Below are 13619 nucleotides of genomic sequence, written 5' to 3'. Positions count from 1 at the left end.
ATGTTTAATAAAACTAAAATAAAAAAAGTACTAATTTAGCATGAAGATTTCTATAGAATCTATCTTGCTGTTGATTGGGAGCATAAATTCCCAAAAGTAATGTCTTTTTCCCTTCTAGGATTAAGTCTAAAGCAATATATCTTCCGAAGGGATCTGCTTCTATTAATTCAGCTTTCATATCTTTTCTTAAGTATACAACTATACCATTCTTCTTTTCCATAGCGGAAGCTGCAAAATGTTGACCAAGTTTTGAGTTGATCAAATATTTTTGATCAGTTGACTTGATATGAGTTTCTTGCAAACAAATTACATCATTCTTAAACTGTTTGAGATAATGAAATATTTTCTTCCTCTTCTGTGGAGAATTCAGTCCGTTGACATTCCATGTTAAAATCTTAGTTGTCATCTTTGGTTGGCTGAAGCATTTTTAGAGCTTCCTGCATGGCCTGTTTAACCTTAGGTCTAGCTCCTCCCACTGCTTCCAGACTGGTTATTGTAGTTCCTTGATCGATGGCCAGTGATTGTTGATGCTGTTGCTTTTTAGCTTGTTTCTCCATTCGTCTAGTAGTCATGCGGCTAGGTCTTTGTTCCATAACACCTTGCACTTCTAGAAAAGAGAGATGCTCCATCTTGTCTGGTGGTTGTGTAGTTTGCTGTCTATCCTGTCCTTCTTGTGGTCTTTCTCTAGGTCCAGATGGTGCAGGGTATCCGGCCTTCAATGTATTATAATAAAAATCTCGGGTTTTCCATACAGAGTTGAGGCGATACCTTTGCTTATCAAATGTAAATATAATGCCAAATGGTGCATCCCATCTATACTGTATCTGACGATTTCTGAGTTCTTCGACCAAAAAAGCGTAGTCTCTCCTGGCTCTTAACATTTGAGGTGGTATCTCTTTCAAAACAGTCAGGTCTTGACCGCCAATTTGAAGCTTAGTGTTATAAGACGCTTGCAGTACCATATTTCTAAGCTCTCTTGTAGTAAAATATATAACGATGTCTCGAGGAAGCTGCTTCTGCTTTGCCAGCCAGGAGTTCACGGTAAGCTTTGTCAATTTGCCAGTCAAGTTTGGTCCCTGGTCTTCCCATCAGGCGGTCAAAAGCTTCCAATAGGATCTGTTTCAGGTTCTCCTGTTTCTCCTCACGCAGCCCCCTTACTCTTAATGCGAACTCCATTTGTCGGTACTGTATCATAATAATTTCTTTTTCAGCATTTTCCACTTTTTGTTCCACCACCTCTGTTTTCAATGTCAAGTTAGTATTGGCATCATTAAGAACCTCTAGAGTATCTTCCATTCCAGAAGTATGTTCTGTTAATACAGTTACAAGTCTCAGCATTTCATCTCTAATTTTAACAACCTTAGCGTCGATTTTCTCATACAGCTCCTGTTTAAGTCCTTTTATTTCACTTTTGATTTCTTCTTTCATTTCTTTTATTTCCTCTTTTCTCTCCTGCTTTATCACCTCTCTATTATCTCTAAACTTATCTTCCATTTTAATTGTCAGTGCATTAAGACCCTCGCTTAGATTGCTCAGGAAAAATTCTTTCATTAACACATCCCCAGCAGGGGGCATAGGAAGCGGAGGCTGCAGCTTTGTGCCAGGCACTGAGGATGTGCCCCTGGAAGTAGAGGGTGACGACTTCAAGTTAATATTTAGTTTTGAAGCCATTTCAAAATTTATCTGCCTGCAGTTAATAAAACTCTGTTGCCTGAATATGCAGCTTTAAGTAAAGAAGCTGAGTTCCCCTTTTACTTTGAAGTTTAAGGCTTGGCAAAACTTTCAGTGAGTAAACATTGTAACAAGACCGTTCAGCAGATTCATCACCATTTAACTTCCAGATAAGCAAGATTAATGAGGGAGTGAGAGTATTGTTGAAATGAAACTAATTAAAAGGCTTCTGCTGGCCAATTGTGAAACAAAACAAATGATAAGCAATCTCCTTTGCTTTGAATTCTTGTGGCAATTAACAAAAAGTGTTCGTTATTACAGGAGAAACCAGCCTGCTCGGCGCCATTTTAAAAGCCTCTAAGTAAATAGTTTTTCGGAGGAGAAGGCAAATCTGCCTTTTTAAGTTTGAAGTTATCCTGAAAGTATAGTTTAGGCCAATACTGGAATGTACTGTATTATTAGTTACAAGAATTCAGAGCAATTTTTTTCAAATTGCCTTCCGCCTATATTAAGAACTTAATTGTGTTCAGAATCTTTTAAACCACATATGAAACAGAAATCAAGTAAAAGCAGAGGCTTTGTCAACTGCCCTTCTTTTCTCCAAATCATAGGACTCAGATAATAAATTAAGTCCAGATATTCACTATGATAGTTTAATGTGGGTGTGTATATGTGCTAGAAGATACATTGATCTACATTCTCTAGAGTTCTGTTGCCAAAACTATATTACACATTGTCAGAAAGGGCAACAGTAATAGATCCCAAACTTAGTTCAGGTACAGAAAGTTTAAGGGGAAAAAAACCCTTGGAAAATTTATAATTAACTGAAAAGTCAGTTTTTATGTATTTTTAAAAAGCACCACAGATACAGAAACCACAATGGCAGTGGATTGGTGAAAATCCTAGATTGGTAAAAGAAACTGGAATAGAGTGAGAATGTAATGAAATATCCTAGCAAAACATAGTTGGTTGGTATCCTGAATAGGAATACTCTAGTTCAATTCTCAGTTGAATTAAGAATAACATTGTTGCAATTTTTCTCAGCTCCAGTATTATTTTGTAATATGATAATATCTGATACTTTTCAAACTTACACTTTTTTTCTAGACAATGGATCTGATAAGATCATTACAAGAATTGGAAAATGCAGCCTCTGGAGATGCAGCAGTTCATCAGAGGATAGCCTCAATACCTCTAGAAGTTCAAGATGCAACTTTGCTTAACAGAATCACAGGTTAGGCAAATTATAGTATAATTATAGTGTCAGAATATTAGACTTAATTGGATAATTTGTATTTGAATTTTAAGTACATGTTTGCTTATTTTGCAGACAAAGAATCAGGAGAACAGCTTTCCAAGATGGTAGATGATGCATGTATGTTGCTGGCGGATTACAATGGCAGGTTGGCAGCTGAAATTGATGATAGAAAACAACTAAATCGGATGTTGTCAGATTTTTTACGATGCCAAAAAGAAATCCTGTCAGAGAAAGAACAAACATTGGAAGTGCGTCATTTGTTGTGGTAGTTCTTTTCCTCAACTTTTCTTTCCTACTTAACATTCTTTACTATATTTACTTTTTTCCATAGGGTGTGTTTAAGATACTTTTTTAAGATACTTAAGCTTTCTCATAATAGGTGGTTTTCATTCTTTTAACATATTAAAGAGTAAAGTGTATACATTTACTGAGAGAGAAGCTTTTGTTTTATTTTGTTATCAAATATTTTTGGGGACTTAATATAAAGTTTGACAGTAACAGATCTCTTTCTTTCTAATATTGATGTAATGTTTTAATCTGTTGGAAACTCTCAGTGCAGAGAAGGGTTTTATGACTTATCACTGCTACTTCCATTGATAATTGTAGTATTCTTATGTTTCCTTTGGCGATTTATGGTTGTGTTTTTATTTTTTAAAAACCACAAAAATTTTATATTTCATCATTTTTTGTGAGGTGAAATTTAATGCTAGATTATCTGCATGCTTTGTAGAAGTTCAAGTTGGGGTTTTTTTTTAAGCTTCAAGTGTTTAAAATTGGATTTTTTTAAAACAAATGTATAAAAGTCATACTTATTAACTTCAAAATTCTACCTAGAAAAAAGCTATTAAGACTACAATAGGGACCAGAAAATTCAATCTGTATGTCATAAAATGAGGAATCATAATACTGCCCCTGATCTTGAAATCTTTTGCTGTGGTCAGCAAATCACCTTGGTTGTTAAGTGAGATATCATGTGACCATAACTTGTAACCTTTTCTGCAGCCAGCCTGTTGCAAATGGCAATTATATGATGCCACAAGACACTGCAACAGTCATAAACAAATGGTGGTTGCCATCACCTAAATCACGATCAAGTGACTCTGGTGACATTGTGACAGTGATAAGTGCAAGGATTTATCATAGATCACTTTTTTCAGCACTATCGTAATTTCAAAAGATTATAAAATGAATTGTCATAAGTCAACTACTTAAAGAACTTTAGATGATAGTTATTGAGCAAGCATTATCTATGGTAAATATTCTGGTAGCTTTAAGTTTGAATAAACATTTATTGAATGCCATCAATTTATTCACTTTTCCCCCTCAGATAACTGGAACACTGATGATTCCGATAGACCTATTCATTAAAATTGACAACTTTAAAACTGATTTAAGAATTTTAAATTCAGAATCTACACCAATAGTTTTTCATATTTGTACCTTAAACTTGTATAATTATCCAGTCACTAGCATATAACAAAAGCCTAATGTTATTATCCTTCTATCCTCCATGAAGGTGGATAATGTCTGACAGTTTTGATAGTGACATGTCTTTAATACGTATCCAGCTTCTATTTCAGGTGAGGAACATGGATATTATCTTCTTATGGTGACATCTTCCGTTAGTAATGCATCCTGCTAAAAATAAAATTCAGAATCAAAATCCTGTTTTGTGTCCTCTTTCTAAAAATGAAACTTTCTTAATACCTGTTCAGTATGTTTGACAAATCAGTCTTGCTTAAATTGAAATAAGCGGTATATCACTCATTTTCATCCAAAAATGTGTTAAATGAAAATTATTAAAATTAATTTATATACAATTGAGTTCATCAATTTAATATTGTCTATTGAGGTTATTAGAAAATCACAGTAAACATGCCTCTGCATGCAATATTAAGTTGAATAACAGCAGAACTATGTTGAGATATAGGTGGAGAACTAGGTTTGTGTATGTACTGTATATGAATAATATATGAGAAATGGAAACTCCCTCTGTTAATAGGGTTGATTAATCTTTCCTTCCTCTTTTTCCCTCTCTTTCTGCCCACTGAGCTACAGAGAATTATGAATTGCTATTGAAATTTTAAGAATGAAAGGATAGTCTTAATATTCTGTTTTTCTAGGGAACAGATGTGATATAAAGGTTAAAAGCTCCCCCTTGTCAATTTGTAACATCTGTTGTTTAGAGCATGTGTACAACTATATCCTAAGAGCTGTATGTGGCCCTTGAAAACCTGAGATCCCCTACATATCATTTAAAATATGTAACAAGATATAATTTTAATTGAGTAGCATGGAAAGATTATTAAATACGTGGAGATTTCTCAGTTAAATATTTTTTTGTCTTGGATGTTGCCAGAGTAGGAATGTGATCTCAACATGCCACTTAAAGTCCAAATGCTATAATTGACATGAGAAAGAAATGTTCTATTTCTTGTTTAATAGAATCAAAAAATGGTAGATTAAGCAAAGAAATAATTGTATGAAAAAGTAAAAGATGAGAGAAAACATCTCTTCATGCTGAAAAAAATATAATTCAAAATTGTGAACTCTTTTACATTTCCAATATTCCTGCATAAATATGACCTAAATTGTCATCACACAAGCCCTTAAAATTTGATAAAGAGAACCCAGTTAAACAAATGATTGAAAATCTTTTTTATTAAGGAAATCCATCTATAGCTAGATATTTATATTTGGCAAAAGTATGTGAACCATTGCTTTCAGTAACTAGTGCCCCACAGGATTTGATTATTTTCTTGATTCAAACTTTGACTCTAATTTTCTCTTTAATTGATAATTCTAGAGATTCACATACATTTAGCATCACAAATAGGTAACTTTGGATAATTTTCCTCAATAAACAAATATGTATAATGTTTTAATGTTTAATTGGGTTCTCTTTGGTTGTGTGGACTTGTATGGAAAATAGATCACATTTTAATTCATATTTATGCAGATATATTAAAAGTCTAAAAACTTATTTTTAACTGATTGCTAACTGTAATTATTGATTTGTCAGTTCAACCAAAGAAAAACTGATTATTTTAAACTGGGTATATAAATGTGCACGTATAAATGCATTTCTTTAGGAATATTCTAAATATTTGTCAATGTTGCGATTTCTTTGCACACTCCAGTGTAAAATTACATGTTAGAGATACAGTAGTCCATCTAAAACAATTAAAATCTGTAAATATTTTCTTATAACACTTTAGTATTTGACAATAAAATAGTATGCCTCTTATAAACATGACTGCCTAAGCAGGAACCTCAAGGAGAGAATGAAACTGAAGAGAGCATTTTAGACATTACATTATCAGATTAGTAGACTCTGTTTAGGCCCAAACATACTACTGTGCTATTAGCATGAAATCAACTCTCTTGTTGCAGATAGTCCTCATTTAATAACTACAATTGAGTTTGGCAAATCTAGTTTGGCAAATCCAAGTGACATGATAAGACATCATGTGACCCAATAGACTTATAATCTGCTATTGTCATTAAATGAGGTATTGTAACCATAACATGCAATTTTACTGCCAGCTTCTCCATTGACTACTTGTTGGAAGCTGGCTTTGAAGCATGTAGATGGCAATCAAATTAGGATGCTGCAACAGTCAAAAAATATGGTTGTGTGAGAAACAATTATACTTTTTCAGTGCTGTCATAACTTTGAATGGTTACTGAACATTAGTTGTTCAGGGAGGATTACCCATATTTTCAGAATAGTATGTTCTGAAAGGCATTGTTTTTGTTTTTATTTCCTGTTTTTGTTGTGTTTACTCTGATCTGTAAAACATAATGTCTTGAAATGCTTCATTATGGTTTTGCATTTGGGCATAGTTATCATGATTTTTTAAAACATATTTAAGCTTGATATATCTTGATGTAGAACTTATTCAGGTCTAGTTAGAATTTAGAATATAGAATAATGGGGATGGAAGGGACCTTACAATCCTTCTAGTCCAATTTCCTGCACAGGCAGTCAACCCTATACCATTCCACACAAATGGCTATCCAGTCTCTTGAAAACCTCCAGTGATGGAGCATCCACAACTTCCAGAGGTAAGCTATTCCATTGATTAGGTGTTCCCATTGTCAGAAAAATTCTTAATTGTAGGTTGGATCTCTCTTTAATCTTCCACCTGTTATTTATCCTTCCTTCAAATGCTTTGGAGAATAGGCTGACCTCTTTGTGACACCAGTTCAAATACTGGAAGACCATTATCATATTATCTCTAATCCTTCTCTTCATTAGACTACTACAGTGTTTTTCAACCACTGTGCCGCGGCACACTAGTGTGCCGTGAGATAGTGTAAGGTGTGCCGTGGGAAAATTACTTTATATATAGTCAATATAGGCACAGAGTTAAATTTTTTTAACATTTTCTAATGGTGGTGTGCCTCGTGATTTTTTTCATGAAAAAAGTGTGCCTTTGCACAAAAAGGTTGAAAAACACTGGACTACTATATACCCAATTCTCTCAATTGTTCATCATATTGTTTAGCCTCCAAACCCTTTATCATCTTTTTTGCTCTTCTCTGGGCACAAGCATCAATCTCGATTGCGTCACATGATGTATCATAACATTTTCCATGGCACTGCTCAGGAGAGTCCACGCAAGGATTAAATATAGCCATACTGCCCAGAATTGAATTGAAACTTTAAGCCACGCCTCTGGTGCTGATTATGCTCAGTTTTTTTCAATTCAGCTAGCCCAGTGGACTAAAGTTTCTCTTCAATTCTATCTCTTGCTTGGACTCTCTTTGTCTGTAAGTAGTTTATATTTAATTATATTGGAGCAGGCTTGGAGAGCAATAAAAATAAAGGTTTCCAAATTGTTTGAATTTGGCCATTCTCTCCCTTTCGGTCCTCTCGGTGTCCTGGATACCTTAGGCACTGCGGGGACACAGGCAGCTGTTGGGGGGGGACGCGTGGGTCGGAGTGCTAACGCCAGCATTGCTGCAGCAACCCTGCTGCAGCCGGATTCCCCGCGGAGAGCTCCGTGGGCCGTCATCCGTGCTTGTTGAAGCCGGCGTTCGGCGCGGTTTCTCTGAGCATTAATGGATTCAACCGGCTAGTTAATGCGCAGGCGCGGTGAGCAAAGGGCCGCCCACCATTTCCCCCCCCCCCCTGTTCTGCCGGTTTTGCTTTCGACTCCTCGCACATGCTGCAGCTGCCTGAAGCCTGACTCATTGCAGGAGCCGCTTGGAACTATTGTTGTCCGGCCTGGCTGGCAATTTATCTCCAAAGCACCTCATTAGCAGTGGCAGAGCTTTGAAGCCCCCCTGGGTCACAATTGTTATTCCTGCGGGCATCTGGAGCTGTGATTGCTCGTGCTTAACTCTCAAATTGCCTTTCATCCTTTGCCTTCTGTGTCTCTCCAGTGAGCACTCTGGTCGATGGTGGGCTGTTGAGAGGTGGTGAGTGGGAGTGCCCCTTATCTATTGGATTGAATTCAGGGTCATGGCAGATCAGATTCAAGAGGAGCCTTTCCAGTCAGGGGTCTCTTCCAAGGCTTTTTCTAGGCGGGCAGGCGTGGCTGCCAGGGAGGCCATTAGGGGCTCCAAACCCTATTCCAGGCCTAGGCCTAAGCAGGGTCCAGGGCCTGACAAGGATGCCTTCCGCTGCCAGAAGGCTCTTGAAAAACAATTTTCCAAAGCCCAACAGCAGACCCAATCCTCTCAACTGGTGTCTCCTGAGAAGCTCTCCTTGGGAGTTCCCCCTGCTCAAACCCATCCTAATTCAGACAGTGATGAGGAAGGCCAGGAATTTTCTCCCACGGCCTCCTTGGCCATGGGAGTTTCCCCGGGTGTGTCCTTGGTGGACCAGGCCGACCTGTTTGCTTGCCCTTCAGACTCAGAGGAGGGGCCAGTTTTGGGGCCCTTGGCTCCACAGGATCCGCTCTCCAGACCAAACCCCAGGGTGCGCCCTGTTGAAGATCGGGGACCCGATCTCAGCGGAAATGCAGGAGGTTATTAACAGAACAATTTCTCAAGGTATTGAGGTAGGCATGCAGCAGAGGGGTAAATGCACTTGTAAGACCTGACATCTACAAACCCCTGTGGCTCCCAGGGCGGCTTCGGTATTCCAAGAGCTTCAGTCTCCCCACTCTTCCATGGCTTCTGATGATTCAGAATGGGAGGAGGAGGGGGATCTCTTACCCAGGCAGGAGGCCAAGTTCTCGGGGGACGAAGGTAGTACCTCCGAAAAGCCTTCTTTTTCTGTCCTATTTAAGCTAGCCAATTTCAAAACCATTTTGGATAAGGCTAAGATAGCAACCCATATGGGGTCCAAGCCCCCAGTTCAGGTGCCCATTGTGCCAGATGACCTTTCTGGGGATCTCATTGAGGAGCCTGTCTCGGCCCAGGAAATTGTACCCATCCCCAAGATGTTTCTTAATATGGTTCAGAAGCAATGGGCGCAGCCTGCCACCATGGCTACCCCCAGTAGCAATGATAAGAACTTGTACGGTAGACACCAGTCTGGAGGACTTACTTAAGCTCCCCCACATCGATCCTCCTGTGGCGGCCCTTACCTCAACATCCCACCTGATTTATTGGAAGGCCTCAAGGCAAAGGACAAGAAGTCTGAGACCACCTGTCATAAAATGCACCAGGCGGCCGCTTGGGCAATTAAGACCTCAGCTTCAGCTTCATTTCTCTCCAGGGCTGCTCTTCCTTGGTTAAGGCAATTGTTAACTAGGATTCCGGCCAGGGATAGCAAGTTAAGGCAGGATATTAATAAGATCATGGTGGCCACGGAGTATACTGCCGATGCCATCCTGAATGCGGCCAAGTTCGCTTTGTGGGCTCTGGCATCTAATGTTACCAGGCGCCTCTTGTGGCTTCGACACTGGAACGTGGACATACACTCCAAGTGGAAACTGGTCGCTGCCGCCTTTAAAGGGGACAAGCTCTTCAGGGAGGTCCTTGACCCTGTCCTAGTAGAAAACAAGGACAAGAAAAAGGTGATGCCTTCTGTCTTTAAGAAGTCTGACAGGAAGGGCCCCTATTTCTACAGGAGGCAGCCTTTTGGGAATCCGGAGCCATCTACTAGCTCTGCCCCACCCCATCGTGTGTACTCCCAGCAGGCGGACCGGTCCCAGGACCGCCAGTACTACTACAAATGTCCTTTTGGGGGGGGTGTCTGGCTCCCGTCCCTTCAGGAAATACAAATGACTATCGCAGCTCAGCTCAGCTCAGCTCCCATAGGGGGGCACCTCCACTTGTACAGCATCCAGTGGGAGCAGACCACATCAGATCAGTGGGTCCTGCAAACAATCAGACAAGATCTCACTCTGGAATTCCTCTCCCTTCCCCCCCCCCCCCCACTACTTGTTCCGTCCTGTTCCGTCATGCCCTGTAAAGAGGGCTCTTATGGAACAGGAGATCAGGCATCTCAGGGAAATCAGGGCCATAGAGCGGTTCGTCCAGTCCAGGAAGGGACAGGGTTTTACTCAATCCTGTTCCTGGTTCCCAAAAGTTCAGGCGGGTGGAGGGGAATCTTGGATCTAAAAAGGCTAAATTATCATATCACTTACTGGAGGTTCAAGATGTAATCCCTGCAGTCCATTCTGGGATGCATCAGGCGGGGAGACATCTTGACCTCTATAGATCTCAAAGAGGCCTACCTCCATGTTCCTATTTGCAAAGCCCACCGTTGTTATCTCAGGTTTGCTTACGCTGGCTGCCATTACCAGTATTGGGCCCTACTGTTCGATCTCTCCTCAGTGCCAAAGACATTTACAAAGATACGGCTGTGGCGGCCTTCCTCAGATCCCATCCAGTTTGACTGCACTGCTACCTGGACGATGTCCTCATTCAATTGTCATCGGCCCAACAGGCACTTCTGGACCTGGAACACACCATCCAGGTGCTTCAAGCTCACGGGTTTTCCATAAACATGGAAAAGAGTCATCTGCGGCTGATGACCAGGCTACAACATCTGGGTGCAGTCATCAACACCGTCTGCTGCCAGGTCTTCCTGTCGCTGGAGCATGTGGCGAGCCTCAGGGAGAATGTTGCACAGGTGCAGCTGCTTCCACAGGCCAAGGCTGTGCAGCTTTCGCAGCTCCTCGGCAAGATGATTTCGTGCCAATCCATTGTCCCTTGGATGAGACTCCATTCCCGGCCGCTTCAATGGCTCCTGCTCCCTTACCAGAGGACCAACGAGAGCAGTTCACCGAGGCTTGTTCCAGTCTCTGCAGAGGTCCGTCGGTGGCTCAAGTGGTGGATGTCTCCGGCTCTGTCGAAGGGCTCCCCATTCAAGGAGCCGACGCGTCTCACCATCACGACGGACGCCAGCCTGTTCGGTTGGGGGGCCCACTTCCAGAACCAGCTGGCTCAGGGCAGGTGGTCCCCGACCAAGGCCGCTCACAGCATCAACTGACTGGAGCTGAGGGCGGTCAGGCTGGCCCTGCTTCACTTCCACATGGGCATCCGGGGACGTCACGTAAGAGTATTGACAGACAACGTCGTGACAAAGGCGCATATAAACTGCCAGAGAGACACGCGCTCCAGATCGTTGATGTTGGAGGCTGACTTACTGGGTCGGTGGGCGGAGAAGCTCCTCTTCGTTCAAGCAGAACACATTTCTGGTACGACCAACACCCAGGCGGACTAGTTGAGCAGGTCCACGATCAACCACTCGGAGTGGCGCCTGCATCCTCTTCTGTCCCAGAGGTTCGGGTGCCTGTAGGTGGACTTGTTCACCACCGCGGCCAATTCTCATCTTCCCAGATTCTTTACGAGGTTCCACATGCAGAAGGCGTCAATGCTCTACACTCCCCCTTGGCCAAGGGGCCTGCTTTAGGCGTTCCTGCCATTATCCCTTCCCTGGGTCATCAGGAAGATCCTGTCGGAGACAGCAGAAGTCCTGTTGGTGGTGTCGTTTTGGCCCAGGAGAATCTGGTTTGCAGACCTGGTGAGTCTCTCCGTCGAGCCCACAGGGGGTCTCTCTCAGCCAGGGGAACCTTCAACATCCAGAACCCCAGTGGCTTCAACTAGCTGTCTGGCACTTGAGAGGGATCTCCTGAGCCGGGGCAGCCTTTCGACCAAGGTGATCTGTACCATCCAAGCGTCTCGACGTCCATCCATGATCCGGATATACGACGCGACATGGCTGTCGGCTGGTGTTCCTCGCACGGCCTGTCAGCCTCATCAGCCATGGTTCCTGTCATCCTGGACTTACTGCAAGATGGCCTTGACAGGGGACTGGCTCCCAACACCCTTTGCCATCAGGTAGCAGCTCTTTCCACCATTCTGGCTCCTGACGGGCAGACTTCTCTCGGTCGTCATCCTACCATTCGCAGTTTCCTCAGGGGGCCTACCAACTTGAGCCCTCTGATGGTCCACAGATATCCGACTTGGGAACTTGCTGTCGTCTTGCGTGCTCTCACCGAACCTCCATTTGAGCCTATCCGGTCTATCAGCATGAAGCATCTTACATTTAAGACCGCCTTTCTGATTGACATCACTTCTGCTAGGCGTATTTCTGAACTGGCTGCCCTGTCGGTCCACGAGGACTTGTGCTTGATTCAGCAGGACAGGGTGGTTCTCCACCATGACCCATCGTTCATTCCAAAGATCAACTCCTGGTTTCACCGGGCTCAGGAGGTTGTTCTTCCTGATTTCTGCCTGCATCCCAGACATCCCAGGGAAAAACTATGGCACAAGCTCGATGTCCGCAGGGCACTTTGCAGATATATCAAGCACACGGCCAGTTTTTATTGTTCTGAATCACTTTTCATCTCCTTCCAACCATCTTCCCAGGGAAGGAAGGTTTCATCTTCTACAGTTGGTGGGTGGCTTAGAGCCTGCATCGCCCTCGCTCATGTTCTGCAGTCTAAACCGGCGCCTAGTTGTATAGTGGCACATTCTACTAGGAGCGCTGCAACCACGGCGCCTGGGCAACCAGAGCTCCGATTAAGGAAATTTGCAGGGCGGCCACCTGGACTTCGTGGTCCCTGTTCGTTCGAAACTACAAGTTGAACAAGTTTGCTTCAGCGGAAGGGGCCTTTAGGAAGCGTGTGCTTCAGGGCATTCATACCAGCGGAGAGAGCCTGACTGCTGCTGCTTCCCGCCCTAGTGACATTTCGCTTGTGTATGTCCCTTGCTTGGACTCTCCTGAGCAGCACCCTGGAAAAGGACCATTGACTTACCTGAAGGGCCATTTTCAGGGCACTGCAAAGAAGAGTCCACCCCACCCGGGGGGTCTGACTCCGTTGTTCTCAGTTCTAAGTTGACAATTTTTGTTGGACTTGTTATTTTTGAGAATATTTGGATTCTTTGTTGGACTTCTCAGCGTGTAACAGTTCCACGTCTTCATTGAAAAAATCTGAGCATAATCAGCACCAGAGGCGTGGCTTAAAGTTTCAATTCAATTCTGGGCAGTTTGGCTGTATTTAACCCTTGCTTGGACTCTCCTTCGCAGCACCCTGAAAATGACCCTTCAGGTAAATCAATGGTCCTTTCACAATATTTTTTTGCCTTTGTAGAGCCAGGCTGGATGTGGCTTGCGGATGACGCATCCAGGCCACGGGCCATCAGTTTGATGCCCCTGTTCTAGGTTCTCAGCATTTTTTTTTCTATTATGGTAAACAAGAACTGGACACATTATACCAAGTGTGGTCTCATCAGCATAGTGTAAAGCAGTATTATCACTTCAAGTAATATCTGTGTTGGT

The 13619-nt window shown here is 42.4% G+C and overlaps 1 protein-coding gene across 5 annotated transcripts in view; it reads left to right on the top strand.

Moving 5' to 3' along the window:
* The window catches only part of RPRD1A (regulation of nuclear pre-mRNA domain containing 1A), a 61384-nt gene that overhangs the window by 25316 nt on the left and 22449 nt on the right, over positions 1–13619 (top strand). For 2 of the 5 annotated variants that reach the window (XM_014065681.2, XM_087713207.1), the window contains exons 5-6: positions 2779–2905; positions 3002–3177. In XM_014065681.2, the coding sequence (XP_013921156.1) occupies positions 2779–2905; positions 3002–3177 (303 nt within the window). Of the gene's footprint in view, positions 1–2778; positions 2906–3001; positions 3195–4497; positions 4598–13619 lie in introns of those variants that run through there. The other 3 variants (XM_087713210.1, XM_087713209.1, XM_087713208.1) reach the window with 2 other exon arrangements.

This window comes from Thamnophis sirtalis, unplaced genomic scaffold (genome assembly GCF_051295495.1).
Source record: "Thamnophis sirtalis isolate CommonGarterSnake01/CBP01778 unplaced genomic scaffold, rThaSir2_p1.2 scaffold_4, whole genome shotgun sequence".
Classification (NCBI taxonomy): Eukaryota; Metazoa; Chordata; class Lepidosauria; order Squamata; family Natricidae; genus Thamnophis; species Thamnophis sirtalis.
This window is presented reverse-complemented; position numbering and strand designations above follow the sequence as displayed.